This window comes from Styela clava, chromosome 8, assembly GCF_964204865.1.
Source record: "Styela clava chromosome 8, kaStyClav1.hap1.2, whole genome shotgun sequence".
NCBI classification, from domain to species: Eukaryota; Metazoa; Chordata; class Ascidiacea; order Stolidobranchia; family Styelidae; genus Styela; species Styela clava.
In genome coordinates this window covers 6,932,803-6,950,449 of record NC_135257.1, presented here as the reverse complement: position 1 = coordinate 6,950,449, position 17,647 = coordinate 6,932,803, and the positions used below count along the sequence as shown (strand labels likewise).

Genomic DNA, 17,647 nt, shown 5'->3' with positions numbered 1-17,647 from the left:
ACGGTGTCATTTAATAGTGTGTGACAGGGAATATTCTGTTATATATACAATCTGAGGTTAAGGGTTTATGATAATTCCTTCTTTCAAATTAATAGATTCAGGTAACTTTATTTTTTATTTTCACTCAGGATCATGTGATGGATTTCACTCGACTACGTGCTCTCAACTCTCTATTTTCCATGGTTGATCAGGGTGTCAGAAATATTCAACAATACAATCAAACTCATTACGATTTCCCAATGGAAGTAAGTCATGTATAGCTTTCACCAATTTTATAACCTTATGTGATAAGGTTTCTTCTTGTTGCATTGTATTTTTAAATTTAACATGCTTAATGAGATTTTTTTAAATTTTATAACAGTATTTTAAATGCTCTGGTGCAACTAGTTGAAGTAGACTGATGAATTCATTATGGATTCATAACACATTTTCATATATACATCGTAGCTGGAATTAGCAAATTTCAATTTTCTCAATTTTATTACATATGAAGTGCAATATGAAAATTTAAAAAGTCCTCTGAAAGATTTGGTCATCTGGTCAAATTTTCTCGCAAGTTTTGGATTAACCCTTTAAAGCGTGTAGGAGAGATTTCTTGCTATCAGCTAGGTCAAAAATATTTCACGCTGTCGACTAGGTCTTATTTTGAGGGGAGGGGTTATATTAAAATTATTATTAAAATTTAGTCTTGGTCTTATTTTCAGGCTAGGTCTTATTTTCATGGAATCATGGTATCTGTATTAGCTCTTTTACAAGGATCTGAACTCTGAATTATTACAGGGGTTTTTAAAATTCTCCACAATTTCCAATTAACTTCAAATTTTATTTTTAGTTTACAGTAATGGAGCAATATCTGCAAAAGTATCTTCTGTATTGCATCCTGTGGTCTTTATCTGGTGATGGAAAGTTAAAACTTCGTGAAGAAATGGGTCAATTTATCAGAAGATCAACCAGTGTTACCCTACCCGCTCAACAGAATATGGGAATCATTGATTTCGAGGTAAACTATCTGAAAACCATTTTTTGTGTATTTGTGTGAAGACGAATAGGTTCTAGTCTCAATACCACCTAGTTTGTGGGTTGTGCGAGACATTGCTTTGACCAAAGTCTTATTAAAATGCACACAATATCAGCTAAAGTCTAGCCAAATGCTGCAAGAATTGAAGGTGATATGTATGAAGGGTGTGCTTGTGAATTTAAAAAAGCAAAATTTTTGGTGAAGTGTTGTCTTTTAGCATTTCTTGTTACATCTTTGAGTACTGAATATTGGACATTGATTGGTCTCTTACAGGGTGACCCTGAAAAAACGGAATCCATACAATATGTTCCAAATGGCCTGCGTTCTGTTTTTTTGGGTCACCCCGCACCCCCATTCACAGGTTCATTCCATATCCAAAAACATCTGTAATCTAGAATGACTTTTAATTCCACTTTTGATAAAGGTTACAATGCAAGGACAATGGGTACCATGGGTAAACAAAGTCCCACAAATTGAAGTTGAAACTCATAAAGTTGCTGCTCCAGATGTTGTCGTACCAACGCTTGATACAGTACGACACGAGGCATTGCTTTACACTTGGCTTGCTGAACATAAACCTATTGTGCTCTGTGGCCCTCCAGGTAAGACGTTAAAGAAAGCGGAAGAGTTAAATTAGAACTTCTATACATTAGAAAACATTAAGGAAATACATACCGTGTTTCCCTGAAAATAAGACAAGGTCTTAATTCAATATTCTTTCGAAAAATAACAGTAGAGCATTTTTTGGGGGATGTCTTATTTTCATTTATAAAAAACAAAATTACAAACCAGAGAATTATGAGATAGGGGAGACTTCTTGCTATCGACTAGGTCAAAAAAACTATCACGCTATCACTTAGGTCTTATTTTAAGGGGAGGGCTTATATTAAAATCATTTTTAAAATTCAGGCTAGGTCTTATTTTCGGGGAAACACGGTACATGCTGTAATTTGGGGTATGTATTGCTTTTTTAACCTGTTCCCTCCAGTCATGCTTATTAGTAATAATAGAATTGCAGTAAATTTGGTTAATTTATGATGTTGCGAATAGTTTAAATAAAGTCGGATTGAAGTCAGTCATACTATTTTTAAAATGAATTGAGCATATGCGTATTCTATTCTAGGATCTGGCAAAACCATGACATTATTCTCTGCTTTACGTGCATTACCTGACATGGAAGTCGTTGGTTTGAATTTCTCAAGTGCGACAACTCCTGAACTTTTGCTGAAAACTTTTGATCATTATTGCGAGTACAGGTAGGAATATATATATATATATATCTTTCTTTTTCTATAGACGAAGTTGAAATTACAACAAAACTTTCTATTCATTTGTTGTTGTTGCTATATAATGTTTAGCAACAAGTGGGGAAAAAATGCTACACTCGGGTGTGATGATAGAACAGCGAAGTTTTATTTCCATTTTGTAAATAATACAATATCATTTTCTCGGTGAAAAATCAAATTTTTTTTCAGTTCATTTAGTTTTAAACAATGCTTACAATCGAACAGAATTTGATGTTTTAAAAGAGTCGAATATCCATTTTGATTGCTTTGCCGATTAATCATGTAAAATTCCCCATATTCCTCCATTCATGTGAAATTCCCCATATTCCATTATATTCTTATTCAAAATGTATTTGTCTAATAAAACAATATTTTTGGGGGGTATTTTTTACATCTACCCTTTTCATTTTCATATTCTGTCTACCTTGTAAACAGGGCATTATCAGGGTTTTTTGTTTAATATCTTTTTAAAAATTTCATCAAACATATTTTATCATTAGGCGAACACCCCATGGTGTTGTATTGGCTCCTGCCCAGTTGAACAAATGGCTTGTCTTATTTTGTGATGAAATCAATTTACCTGACATGGATCGATACGGCACACAACGTGTCATCTCATTCTTAAGACAAATGGTCGAACACGGCGGATTCTATCGTTCTTCGGATCAGGCTTGGGTCAAACTAGAACGAGTGCAATTTGTTGGAGCTTGTAACCCACCTACTGATCCTGGAAGAAAACCAATGTCACACAGGTAATTTTAGCAATGTAGAAGATCACAAGTAAAATTCCTACCATAATTATCTGTTTATCCCAATGTAGCCTGGGGTTATTGGTCTAATTTGTATTACTGGAATAGGCTGCCAATTTGATGTTTCATTGCTTCAAATGGTAGAAAATTTCTCCACGTTGAAATCTTCATTTTTAGAAGCATATTACTGATTGCACATGTATAAAGTGATTTTGTTCAGTTGAACAGCAAGAAATACCTTCAAGCCAAGCCCTACTCTATCACCTATTACTTTTCAACGAAAATATAGGCAATGTTCAAAGTATTCAACAGCTGGCTACTTTGTCAAATGATGGGCATTAATCAATGAGTATAATCCAGTGCTTGAACATTATTTCAGCTATGGCATTTGAAGATGGTTGTTATTTTTATTTCACATATAGCAGGTCATATAAATATTTTTTCAGGCAGGCATCATTTATGATTATTAGTTAGATTTCAGTTCTTTTAGGTTAATCCTCATTACTTTGAATCCTAAATTATTATCATAGATTTCTGCGACACGTACCTGTCATCTACGTTGACCACCCTGGTGCTGCATCACTGGGTCAAATCTATGGTACATTCAACCGTGCTATGCTGAGACTCATTCCATCACTTCGAGCTTACGCTGACCCACTGACCAATGCAATGGTGGATTTCTATACTATGTCACAGGAACGATTCACCCAGGTATTTAGCCTGTTTTCATTATGGCAATTATCGAAAAATAGATTATTAAAGATCAAACATACCAGTATTAGATAAATAAGTAGGAGTAAGTAGAATTGAAGGCTGTTATTCATTTGTTTTTCAACTTTCTTCTAGACTCCCCATGGCTCTTCGTTTAACCCAAAATTTTGCTGGTTTTCAAAATAAATACTTCAATTTAGCTTTGTACTTCATTAACCTGTATTTGTTTTATCTAATATTCACGATTTTGAATTTTGTTTATTTTAGGACATGCAACCCCACTACATTTATTCACCTCGTGAAATGTCTCGTTGGGTCAGAGGTATTTGTGAAGCATTGAGACCTCTTGAAAGTCTGGCTGTGGAAGGTCTTGTCAGAATATGGGCTCATGAAGCTCTCAGATTATTCCAGGTAAAATGAAAAAAAAATAGTGTACTTTACATTTTAAAGTAATTGCTTCCAATTGACTTGAGATTTGCAATTTGCCGTGATATTATTATTCAAATCAAAATTTGTCTATGGCTAGAGCATTGAAATTATCTCAACCGGGAAGATTCCCTACCAAGCTTCTCACTCGTCAATGAAAGCTGGTATGGAGCACTGTTAGTAGTGAATGTGTGAATTGGCTCGGCATTGTGGCACATTGTGCTGAGCGTTAGGAATATGCTCCTGTGATTACCCTGCAAGTGTTCGCAGGTTTGAATATGGTGGGAGATAATTATGTGAGGAAGGGTTGCTGGACTCGTCACTGCCTTAGGGTGGTTCACGTAACTGCTGTTCGGGTATGGCCTCCTCCTCCATCAAGTTCATGCATCTGAAACAATTGGCAAACTAATCTCATCCATCCCGACATGGACTGGTAACCGGACGAGTGGTCGTGTTACCTCATATGATTAGGCCGTTTTATGGTCTTTTCTCTCTTCCGGGATAAATATGTAAATTCTATCTCTATCCAATGTGTGAAATGTATGCACGATTTTCAGTCATTCAGAATAGATTGACTCGGTGTTATTCGATAATGGAGATGTGGGCCTTGCTCTTAACGCTCGTGTATAGTTGTCATCTTGTCATAACTACCGTTATCAGTGATACCTTTGTAAATATATCGCACAAAATTGCTTGAAACTGTAATACACTTTTGAATAATTTCATCGACTTTCTTCCTTGCAGGATCGTCTTGTTCATGATGAAGAAAGACACTGGACTGAGACAAATATTGATATGGTTGCCGTGAAACATTTCCCTAATATTAACAGAGTAGCAGCTTTGAAGCGGTAACTAGATTCTAGAGAATTAGATTTTAGTAATATGAATTATGTTCCTGGACAAATCTTATAATTTCTCACTTTTCATTTATCAGACCCATCTTATACAGCAACTGGTTAAGCAAAGACTATGTACCTGTAGATCAGGAGAAATTGAGAGAATACACTAAAGCAAGATTGAAGGTAAAATACTATCATAGGAATACTGTAATAGACTATTTATGTGACTCGTTTTGTTGTGGATACACATTGTCGATATACTGTGGCTAATGATAAACCTTTCCATCACGTTATATGTGATTCTGCATTTATTACTTTAGTGAAGTTATGATGACTGTTTGATGTGGAAATTTTTCATTTTATCATATTTGTGAACATAGGATTTCAATAACGATAGGTCTGTTTAAATAGAGAATGAGAATTAGATTTACTAGTATATTCATCCAATATACTGCATTTCATCCTTGGCAATAAGGGATCTGATTTGTCAGCTGTTTACAGCACGTTTCAACCCACTTTGTCTCTCTGTCATTCAAAATACATACAAATCTCATCTAGGTTTTTTATGAAGAGGAATTGGACGTTCCTCTTGTGCTTTTCAACGAAGTTCTTGACAATGTATTGAGAATTGATAGAATATTCAGACAACCACAAGGTCATCTATTGTTAATTGGAGTGTCAGGATCTGGAAAAACAACTTTATCCAGATTTGTTGCTTGGATGAATGGATTGAGTGTATTTCAAGTCAAGGTAGGTTCTCTTATAACAATTAAGTTTTGCCAGACTCAACAAGGTACAGAAGAATCCTTCACACATATTAACCTATGATTTATATTAATTACATCTCTTGCGCAATAGCATTGGTGGTGTGGCGCATCATGCTAAGCATTAGGAATATGCCACCTCACCTTTGATTACCCTGCGTGGCTTTGCAGGTTCCAATCCAGTGGGGGATAATTATGTGTTAGAGGATTGCTGGACTCATTGCTGCAGTGGGGTGGTTCACATAACCGCTGGTCTGCTATGGCTTCCCCCACCATCAAGTCCATGCATCTCAAACAAAATAACTGGCTAAGTAATTCATACCCAACATGGACTGGTAACCGGATGAGAGGCCATAGAACATCACATGATTGAGTCATCTTATCGGCTTTCCTTTCCCCAAGATGAATATTTAAACTCCTAATTATTTTTTTTCATTCCAAGGTTCATCGTAAATACACTGGCGCTGATTTTGATGAAGATTTGCGAAATGTTTTACGTCGTTCTGGTTGTAAAGGAGAACGCATTGCTTTCATCATGGACGAATCAAATGTGCTTGATTCATCTTTCTTGGAACGAATGAATACTTTACTTGCTAACGGGGAAGTGCCTGGTCTATTTGAAGGTGACGAGTTCACTACATTGATGACACAATGCAAGGAAGGGGCTCAAAGGTAATAGTAAATGTTTTGGATGGTTGTTAGTAGTGTGTATTGTGAGGGGATGTACAAAACAATTGTTTATTTGTATCAATTCAGGAATTTTAGAATAGTTTTATATGAATAGTACACACACTACAGGAGTACCATAACTTGTATAATATGTATATAATCATTCTTTCTAAATATCTGAATTATTTTTCATTGTTTTGTGAAGCAAATGTCTTTTATTTTCTGTATACATTCATAGAAAAATATATCATTTATTTGAAACATATTATTAAAACTGTTTTTAGAGAGGGATTGATGTTGGACAGTCAAGAAGAATTATACAGATGGTTTACTGCTGAAGTCATGCAGAATTTACATGTTGTTTTCACAATGAATCCTTCTGAAGAAGGTTTGAAAGACAGAGCTGCAACATCACCTGCTCTTTTCAACAGGTAAGTTCATATTTTTAATATTAATAACTTTATATGCATTTTGTTCATATTTGTTTACTTAAAACACATTTTATAGACATATGGACCCCAAACTTTAGGTTACCTTTGTCGGCCCTTTTCCCCGTAAAACCTATGCTTACTGCCTATATAAATTATGAATACGCTGTTTTTGATGCTTTCTCACCCCAGAAGAGTTCCTGTATATGATAACATTAATGTAAGAGGCTACTATTTATGGAAGGACCGAGTTTTTTCCCATTTGTTTTGTAACCTTTGATTCCACCATGTTTAAGCATGGTATCGTCCAATCCTAATATAAAACGAACGGATCCTGTTTATGATAACGTAATTTACCTCCTATATATTGACAGTTTCACAGTTTTTAATTTTGACCATTCTATTTCAGATGTGTCTTGAATTGGTTTGGTGATTGGTCAATCGAAGCACTTTACCAAGTTGGTAAGGAATTTACTTCTAAACTTGACTTGGAAGATCCACATTATACCGTACCAGATTATATTCCTGCTGTTTATGAAGAATTGCCAAAGAATCCATTGCATAGGTAAGTGCTGGATTTCATGATTGTATATTTAGGGATAGACTGTAGTATGCAAAATAATATTTTGCTAGACTTGTTAGTGACTTATTTTGCTAGATTTGAATTGCTAGACTCCTCTCCAAGAGACATGGACTTAGCTTTCCTCTTCCCGGGATAAATATGACAAAAATTTGTTCTTCACAGGGACATGATTGTCAATGCCTGTGTATTCGTTCATCAAACATTGCATCAAGCTAACAGACGACTCGCTAAACGTGGAGATCGTGTTGTGACCATCTCGCCAAGAGCTTTCCTTGATTTTATAAACCATTATGCAAAGCTCATGCATGAAAAGAGAGAAGATTTGGAAGAACAACAGGTATTGTTTTAATTTTATGTTTTAGAAATTTGTCACCTGCAAAAACTGTATTGTCCCCACCCATGTAAGAACATCAACAGTATGTGATCAATCTTACCATTGCAGGAACCTCGACACTGTAAATAAATAAAAATGGTACATAGAATGTGCATGATGTACCAGGAAAATAACAGACATTCCAATTCATATATAGTACTTTAATTAGCCATGCTAGTATAAGTACTCAATGAAAAATTCAATAACAAAATAATCTTGAATTAATAAAAAAAACATAATTTGCTTCCTTTGGGGCCTCATTTTTTGGCTCGATGTATGTTTACCCTGACAGCAACCTATACCTTTGTGCACTATATATAAAATACCTCAAATTCATTTATTTTATTTTCTAATTTGCTTTCGAAACCTGAGATTCAGCATTTAGCAGTTGTCAGCTAGCAAGCATATGCATTTTTCATTGTTATAGTAACCAGCCTATCTAGAAAAAGACTGGGTTTCAACTGACATTCTTATTTATCAACTTAATCATGAATTGGTTTCTAGGTATGAGTTCTAACACTCTCCCAATTCCAGGTTCACTTGAATGTTGGTTTGAGAAAAATCAAGGAAACCGTGGAACAAGTTGAAGAACTTCGTCGTGATTTGTCTCGGAAGAATTCTGAACTTCAACAAAAGAATAATCTTGCAAATGAAAAACTAAAGAAAATGGTGAAAGAACAACAGGAAGCTGAAAACAAGAAGAAAACATCTCAACAAATCAGGTAATGGAAATTTTATTGGTTTTAAACGATATTTGAATGTTCATTCCCAAGTAGTGTTGTATTCCAAAGACTTGTTTTTAACAGTTTTTATCGTTTTTAATTGCCAATTTTGCTGAAAACCGTGACACTTCAAATCGTCATTATATATATTTCATTCTTCTACCATTTAGGAAATTTAGTTATTAAAAAGTCCTATTTTAAACTGCATTCTGATTCTAGAAAACAACTGGAAGAATTGAATCAACACATTCAAGAAGAAACTGAGAAAGTACGAGAAGAATTATCTGGAGTCGAACCCGCAGTTCAAGACGCAAAACAAGCGGTTAGATCTATCAAAAAACAACATCTTGTTGAGATCCGATCTATGGGAAATCCACCTGCTGGTAGGTTGCGACGTTTACAAACGATAGTATTAGAACCATTTCTACTAGTTTTTGTCGAACATGAACCATTGATGGACCATGCCTCATCGGCATGATCCATCAATGCTTCATGTTCGATTGAGTAATATGCGTTCAAAGCTGAAGCATATATGGTTAGGTTGTTTCAGATTTAGATACTAGAACATTTCAACGAATCTTAAAAAATTATATTTTGACTTCGTTTTATATTTGAATTGCGGCAAATCTAAAAAAGAAGCTTGACTGTACAGTACAGTTGTTATTTAAATAGTAGAACCAAAATATACAGGAAGACCTCTAAAAACAGAACCCATAAATTTCTCCCCACTATTTCTATAAAAATCGAGATAATTTATACAACAATTGAACTTCTATTTGTGTATGAGTGTACCCAGAATTCCAGTATCTTGGACGCTTTGCACAAAGGTTTTGTTCTTTCTAGTATGTGTTCTAAATGCCCTATAAATTAGATACAGTTCTAGTACTATTATGTAGAGCTGACATGAGTTAAATGAATTTGGATTGCTAGTATAAAAATTTATGATCATTCCCAGCCTGAAACCTATCTAATGCAAATTGCAACTCTGCCAAGTTTTCCTTTTGTTGAGCCTTAGAAAATAAGTTACTTTGCAATGACATTTATTCGTTAAATTTTTCCAGGTGTGAAACTCTGTCTTGAATCTATTTGTCTTTTACTTGGCGAACAAACAACCGATTGGAAATCAATTCGACAATCTATCATCAAGGATAATTTCATTCCTACTATCATCAACTTCTCCACCGACGATATATCAGATACTACGAGAAAACATATGAGAGAAAAGTAAGATTTATTTAAGGAGTACTGTATACTTAGAAATCCATTCCCGTATTTAAAATCGGGACTGATCGATTCCCATTATGCATGATTTATAATCACAAATGCGAGTTACATTACATTTTTCTAACCATTTCTATTGCAATATTCATATGGTACTTGATATTATGATAGTAACCAGCTTTTTTGTCATTTTCATACATAAGTTCTTTATGTCTATTTTATTAAGTATTTGAATTTACCCTAAATGATTGAAAGATAGGCATTGCTTAGCTAAACATGATAATAACCTGTGAATGTGTCAGAAGATACAGCAGGTTAAGTCTAGTACTGACCAATTCACCATAAGTAATATTATATTGAATCGATCGTTTTCTGAATCACCAAATTTCATTTGAGCAGTTTACCATTATCAGGATGGGTTAGTTAATTTGGGATGCGGCTGCTAGCTGGTTGGTTACCCCAATTTTGGGGATCATGAATTATTGGTATATCACCACAGTAAACCCAAAGTTGATTATTTAACATTTTCAAAAATGGATTTTTTATCTCTTTTTTTATTTCAATGCATGTGATTATGAAATTCATCATCAATTATGATTTACACATATATCTCCGCCCAACTTAATCTATCATTGATTGTTATTACAATTGTTTCAGATATCTGAACAACCCAGCATACAAGTATGAAACAATAAATCGTGCTAGTTTGGCTTGTGGACCTCTTGTTAAATGGGCGATTGCGCAATTAAGTTATGCTGACATGTTGAAGAAAGTTGATCCACTACGCTCTGAATTAAAAACTTTGGAAAGTCGAGCTGATAGAAATCAGAGAGAAGCTGAAGAAGTTGAACAACTTATTGCTCATTTGGAGAAATCTATTGCTAAGTATGTTGTTGTTACATATGTTGAAATTGTTTTCTGGTTGCAAGACATGTTTTAACCTTTGTTTTCTGTCACAATTTTGACTAATGGTTTACTGTAGGACTCATTTTGGAGATATCATTCGATGGGTCCTTCCGAAACAAATTGGGAAAATTTTTCTTATTAATGCTTATTTCATAAACTACCTGAAGTTCACATTGCTAAAAATGCATCACAATTCAATTTTGGTGAAAAAAATTAGGTCAAAAATGAATAAGTTTTCTGATTTTTTTTTGCGCTATAGCTACTTAAATTATTTTAATTAAGGAAAACGGAAAGTTTCATAGCAAACATCCCATATATATTTTTCTTTTTCAGTTCCCAATACCCGCTTGACCAGTACCAGAAAATCTGAGATATTTCAATTACATATACTATGATTGTTTGCATGGAATATTGTACATGTTTTGCCATTTCTGATTAACAATTGTCAACACTGGGCCAACCTCCATGCCAACCATCCGAATATCATCACTATATTACCAGGATCGAAGCGATCTGTTTAGTATGCCCTATTGAATTGACTTTGATCATCATACCATATTTTAGATACAAGGAAGAATATGCTCTATTGATCAGTGAAGCACAGGCAATCAAACAAGAAATGACAACTGTTGAGGCTAAAGTAACTCGCAGTACAAGTCTTCTTCATTCATTGAGTTTTGAAAGGGAACGATGGGAACAGTCTAGTGATTCCTTCAAAAGCCAGGTATGTATTTGTAGCCAGGTATTGCAGGCTCCACTGTGTTGTCATGACAGTTTTGAAATCTTGATTTTAAATCAAATGCCTCCAACCTTGACCCAGGGGGTAATAAATTGGGTTAACAATGATGAACTTGAAAGATGATTTCGAAATCGAACTCAAAATGATGATCCTGCCAAAAATTGTAGCTTCCATGGTATTCGCTGTTTCTTCAGAGTGAAAGTCTTTCAAATCATATAAAGAAAATTCCTGCATTTCGTTTTTATAATTTTTTTTTGTTCTGTTGTTTATCACTGACTGAGATTATGGAATTTAATACACTGCATTAGCAATGAAAAAAATGGCTATTTAGCCCTTTTCGTCATAAAAAAAGAAAACAATTAGCCTATTATTAAATAATTTTGGTTTTGTTCACATTCCACTATACTTGGTTTAGTGTTCACAAGTTTTATGAATATTACTGTTCAAAAAAATAATAAAACTCACAGGAATTCAACAATTTGTATATTTTAAATTCCAGATGTCCACCATGCCAGGGGATTCATTGATATCAGCAGCCTTCGTCTCCTATGCTGGATACTTTGATCAGAGTATGCGTGAACAGCTCTTCCATGCATGGACCACTCATCTACAGCAAGCTAACATTAGATACAGACCAGATCTTGCTAGAGTTGAATATTTATCGACAGTCGATGAAAGAATGCAGTGGCAAGCTAATTCACTTCCAGTTGATGACTTGTGCACTGAGAATGCAATTATGCTGAAGGTGATTTTTTATTTTGGGGGAGATTTGCTTAGAGTACCTTTCTCACTCAAACATAGGAGACTGATCTCTGAACGAAGCTTCAGGAAACCACTAACATGCCAAGAGCTACTGACAATATAAAGAATCATAGTGTAGCAAGTCATGTCAATAATATTAACCAAACAGCTATAAATAGTAAAGTCTTGTTTTAATTGTCTCTCCTATGAGCTTTCGTTTTATTTACACAAAGCAATTAGCATTATCTCCATGAAAAAAGTTTTTTTTTTAATTTATCTTCATCCTTGGCAATGCTGTCTTAAACTTCTTGAAATCTTGTATCAATGGTTGCCTGGTGACCGCCTTTTCTGTTTACTCCTCTCCTTTGTTTTTAGCTGTATTATCTTGAACTGCTTTGGGTATTTATCATTCATTATATGATAATGATTCGTTCAAACTGTTAATGTGTTATCACTTATAAATAACTTTCCAGGGCCATACTTAATTGCACATCACTTTGCAAGTCCAAGCTTGCTTATAACATGTTAAAGAAATAAGTTCTCTCCTATTTAGTAAAAGGAGAGACACTAAGAAAAAGGTTGGCGCCTTGCCAATGATGATGCAATACCAGTCTTGCTCAATTTCTTTGTTTCTTTTATTCTCTTGAGTTAAAACGTTCTTCTTGCAATGTAGCACTGTATGTGAAAAGGTGTTTTTGGCGAGAAGGGGAAGAATAGAATTTTCTTGTTGCAACTCGAGGTTGTCAATTATTTGTGTGCCTTAGTTTGGGGCTATTTACACAAACTCCCGATCCTTTAGCCACTTTTGAATAACGTAACAAACTTGCAAAAAAATATTGCAACAAAGCTAAGGATTGAAGTAAACAAAAAAATATTGAGATTTTGTTCATACTATGCATTTCTACTCAAAGATTGAATACACTAGTAATCTAGTATATATTTAAGACATTGCATTTTTTGTATCAGACGATAAGTTTCTGTTGTTGCGTTTTCAGCGTTTCAACCGATATCCTCTTATCATTGATCCTTCTGGACAAGCAACAGAATATATTCTTAAACAATATGCTGATAAGAAGATCTCTCAGACGTCATTCCTAGACGACGCATTCAGGAAAAATCTAGAAAGTTCTCTCAGATTTGGGAATCCTCTACTTGTACAAGACGTGGAAAGCTACGATCCTATACTCAACCCTGTACTGAATAGGTAAGGTTAGAAATAGAAGTTATTAATAAGTGAAGCTGTAGATATCAGGTATGTGGAGACAACTCAAAACTCAACCATTAAAAAAATCTAAGATGATAAGAATGATAATCTGACAATAAATCTTCTCTTCTTTCAATTTCGATTTTTATTTTCCACTGCAGAACCATTATGCAGGAATGTTTCTTGCATTCAGGATAGAATTTTCAAACAATTATGTCATCTGAAAATTTTGAAAATATTCATTGTGTGGTTTAGCACAGAATATGCAAAATTAAAATAAAGAACAGCGTGACATAGGTCTTTCTTAATTCAGAGAACTTCGTCGCACTGGAGGTCGGGTACTCATCACCATTGGTGACCAAGACATTGATTTGTCTCCTGCTTTCACTATATTCCTGACAACTCGAGATCCGACTGCAGAGTTCAGTCCAGATCTTTGTTCTCGAGTTACTTTTATCAACTTCACAGTAACTCGTGGATCTCTGCAATCACAATGTCTGAATGAAGTGTTGAGATCAGAAAGACCAGACGTCGATGCAAAACGATCAGACTTGCTCAAACTTCAGGTATATATTGTATATATCAGGTTTTCCAATTCGGAAGTTGGGACATTTATGTTGCAAAAATGTTGAAGCTACTAGTTAAATTGATTTGAGAATCAACGGCTGTATTTATAGGCTGCTAAAATCTATTTTTTTTGTATAATTTATTAACTATTAACATAGGGAGAGTATCAACTACGATTACGTCAACTAGAAAAGTCACTTCTACAAACATTGAACGATGTCAAAGGTAGAATATTGGATGATGACAGGATTATTACTGCTCTGGAAACATTGAAGAAAGAGGCAGCTGAGGTAGATTGTTTTACTTTTTATTTAATAATATTTTTATGTTTACAGCGATTGAGTAGGTAGTATCAAGAATGTCATGTAATGGACACTAGGAATTTCCATATCTTACAGTTTGATGTTTTATGTTTTTGAACACATAGTGTGCTTTTTGTTTGATTTTCTAAGTTGTTAGGGTTATTGTTGTTGTTGGGTTGTTGTTGTTGGGAATAAATCGCTTTTCATAACAAATAGACGAATTGATTTAAAATTTTACTGCTCCAAGATACTAGAAGCCTGTTACTTTAATTTTCCACTAAACTCCTGTTGGGACCCAATATTGTATCCAAATTCTTGAATATTTTATTTTGTGTTTATGGGAACACTTTTATATGACGAATGGGAACATTTTTTGACATTTGGATCTAGTGTCATATATTTGAGCATTGCTCTCTACTTTTTTAACAATATATTTGGATTTGAATTTATAGGCTTAATAAATGTGCGGTATAGTTGTGATCTTGTTGTGAGAAGTCGAGGTTTTCAGTGAAAAATGTTTAATTTCCTGCTTGTTGAGTCCTATTTATTTCCATATTACAGTATTTAATGTACCAAGCTCTTATTACTAAATGTCTGCTGTCATGAATAATATCCAAATGAAACTGTGTTTCAGGTTTCAAGAAAAGTTGAAGAGACAGATGTTGTAATGGCAGAAGTAGAAACAGTATCACAACAATACGTTCCTCTCGCATCTGCCTGCTCATCCATATATTTTACATTGGAGTCTCTACAACATGTTCATTTCTTATATCAGGTATGTTTTCAAAAATATACATGTCATTTATTTGTATTATTAATAACAGGAATGTGGTGTCGGTGAAAATTCACAATCAACTCTGAGTTGAAATAATCTCTAACTCCCGCTTTAGCTAAAAAAAATATATTTGTCTATGCCAGTGGATTGTTTGGTAAATTTAATGCTTTTTGAGTTTCTGTATTTCCTTCCCAAAATAACGAACTTCCTCTTCTGTTGGTTATACCGGGTAAACCTGTTAATTTTTATCTTTCAGTACTCGTTGAAATTCTTCTTGAGCGTCTACCACACAGTGTTGTATGAAAACGATAGACTGCAGCAAGTCAAAGAATATGGTCAGAGGCTTAGTATCATCATCAAAGATCTTTTCCAAGTAAATTTTTAATTGTATAGTGTTGCGTCGAGTTAGACTGCCAACTCGAGTTAGACTGAGTTGAAGTCAAAACTTGCTCAAAAGACAAAGACTTCCAGTCCAACTATAGTTCGATTGGGTTCACCTCCAACTAAAGGGATGATTTAGTGCTAATTAATACTTAGATTGGTCAGAATCTCCAGATCAAACTTTATAAAAAAAAACTGCTCCATAAAGACTCTTTGTCAAGCATAGTTTACTATTTGTGAGCCAAACCATACAATTGACATAACATAATGTAATCATTTGCAAAGACTCACTCAAGCCTGAGTCATCGTGAAAATTACGAAGTCAAGAAGATAGTATTGAAAATTCTAGCTGATCCACTCATCCTAAAACATATTTACAGTTTGCCTTGAACAAAAATACAAATTGCACAATGATACATTTTAAAATGCCTTATTAATTCGAATCATTTTTTATTTTTGGGGGAAAATTGCACGAATTGTATATTCTACTCAAGTTCTACCCATAATCTCTTTAAAATATCTCTTGATTTAGGTTTCATACAATCGAGTAGCCCGATCCCTACTTCATGATGATCGTGTGATGTTTGCTATACTTCTTGCAAGAATATATCTACGAGGTTTTGACACTGACAATGCAATGCAGAATGAATATGATCACTTCCTAAGAGGACAACAACTTGTCTTAACAAAGTAAAATTATGTATATGTTGTGATACTGTATTGCCTAGAAGTCTGAGAATAATTGAATTGCCGAATCGATTTGAACTTAATTATATTCAGTGTTTTCAAATTCTCGATTTCATGAATACCTTAGAATGTTTTCAGTTGGAAAATTACCATTCTCCTAATATGTCAAACAAAACTTCATTTGTTTTCATTGTTTATCTCAACTTTCCGCCATTATGAAATTCAAATTCATTGAAAATACATTGATTGACCTTGATGTTGTAGAACATGATCCAATTGAGGATATATATCTGATTTTTCATACCCAAAGATAGTATTTTAGAATAGAATTCAGAATCGTAAATTGTTCTTTTTTTTTTCACATTCCTGCGTTGTCGAATATCTTCGTTAGTATCTTTTTCATACATGTAATACAATAATAGTGCTCAACTATCTAAAACTTTCCTAAACTGAGTTTCCTATTCATAGATTCGTTCCTACAACTTAATTTTTGAACTATTGGCTTATGGCTAACTAACTATTGGCTTCCATTTCCTCTCGACATCCCTGACATCTGCATAGTATACTATTTTAATGCTCCAAGTGATACTTTACAAACATATGATTGGTATTGAACTAACTAAATGAATTTTTTATTGCCTAGATCTGGATCCACATTTGCAAATATATCTGGACTGACTCCCGAATATCGTGACAATTTACAACGTCTTGCACATTTGGAAACTTTCAAAAATATTTCTTCCAAGTTTCAGGTATTGCTTTGAATTAGCAAATGATTTGATAACCTAGTATGCACCAAAATTTTATTAAAACAATTTGTCTTATAATTGGATATGTAACAAAATTAATCTTTCACATTTAAGACTTTATAGTAGAACAGATTGTGTATGCCAGTGGTAGCCATATTGTTGACCGCGTATGGTTTTGAGCGAGCTTAATGACATGCTAGAATTCTCTTCAACTGACATTCACAGAAGGATTGTTTTGCGATCTGAAAGAGGGGAAATGCGGTTCATGCCGATATAAAAGACGATATACTGAAATATATTTTATTCACAACTGCAACACTGACATCAGAATGTCCATTTTGTTGATATTTATTAATTCTGAGAGATGAGAATTTTTAGTTGTCATTCATTTCTGTGTGTGGCTAAATTAACGTACATTCGATCGCAAGGTGTTATAAAGATTTTAGTCGATCTTATTCGACAATACCCCTGGTGTATACGATTGGCAGTATTCTGTCCCAATCTGCTACTTTCCTAAATCAAATTTCTCATTCTCAATACCAAGGAAACTCGGAATAGTACACAAGAAAATGTTAATCAAATATGTTTCTATTCAGGCTTCACCCGAAGACTTGGATATTTGGATGAAATGTTCAACACCCGAAGGTGAAGTTCCTGATAATTGGGCTGCTGATCAAATTGTTGATGGAAAACCACAGGTAAGATGTTAAAACAAATGATGTTTCTTTCACTTCTTTGACCACAGAAAAATTTCAATACTTTACCATTATGAAATTTTTGATGATTGTTTTTAGTATTTTCTCACTT

The 17,647-nt window shown here is 34.1% G+C and overlaps 1 protein-coding gene across 2 annotated transcripts in view; it reads left to right on the top strand.

Moving 5' to 3' along the window:
• Positions 1 to 17,647, top strand: part of LOC120345961 (cytoplasmic dynein 1 heavy chain 1-like) — a 63,009-nt gene that overhangs the window by 33,621 nt on the left and 11,741 nt on the right. For both annotated transcript variants that reach the window (XM_078115409.1, XM_078115408.1), the window contains exons 49-76: positions 129 to 245; positions 833 to 1,000; positions 1,443 to 1,620; positions 2,142 to 2,274; positions 2,805 to 3,056; positions 3,584 to 3,764; positions 4,032 to 4,175; positions 4,935 to 5,038; positions 5,125 to 5,212; positions 5,588 to 5,779; positions 6,236 to 6,465; positions 6,747 to 6,893; positions 7,300 to 7,455; positions 7,636 to 7,810; positions 8,381 to 8,568; positions 8,788 to 8,951; positions 9,630 to 9,792; positions 10,447 to 10,674; positions 11,260 to 11,419; positions 11,934 to 12,179; positions 13,171 to 13,379; positions 13,693 to 13,945; positions 14,105 to 14,236; positions 14,883 to 15,023; positions 15,280 to 15,396; positions 15,937 to 16,094; positions 16,735 to 16,843; positions 17,437 to 17,538. In XM_078115409.1, the coding sequence (XP_077971535.1) occupies positions 129 to 245; positions 833 to 1,000; positions 1,443 to 1,620; positions 2,142 to 2,274; positions 2,805 to 3,056; positions 3,584 to 3,764; positions 4,032 to 4,175; positions 4,935 to 5,038; positions 5,125 to 5,212; positions 5,588 to 5,779; positions 6,236 to 6,465; positions 6,747 to 6,893; positions 7,300 to 7,455; positions 7,636 to 7,810; positions 8,381 to 8,568; positions 8,788 to 8,951; positions 9,630 to 9,792; positions 10,447 to 10,674; positions 11,260 to 11,419; positions 11,934 to 12,179; positions 13,171 to 13,379; positions 13,693 to 13,945; positions 14,105 to 14,236; positions 14,883 to 15,023; positions 15,280 to 15,396; positions 15,937 to 16,094; positions 16,735 to 16,843; positions 17,437 to 17,538 (4,635 nt within the window). The remainder of the gene's footprint in view (positions 1 to 128; positions 246 to 832; positions 1,001 to 1,442; positions 1,621 to 2,141; positions 2,275 to 2,804; positions 3,057 to 3,583; positions 3,765 to 4,031; positions 4,176 to 4,934; positions 5,039 to 5,124; positions 5,213 to 5,587; positions 5,780 to 6,235; positions 6,466 to 6,746; positions 6,894 to 7,299; positions 7,456 to 7,635; positions 7,811 to 8,380; positions 8,569 to 8,787; positions 8,952 to 9,629; positions 9,793 to 10,446; positions 10,675 to 11,259; positions 11,420 to 11,933; positions 12,180 to 13,170; positions 13,380 to 13,692; positions 13,946 to 14,104; positions 14,237 to 14,882; positions 15,024 to 15,279; positions 15,397 to 15,936; positions 16,095 to 16,734; positions 16,844 to 17,436; positions 17,539 to 17,647) is intronic.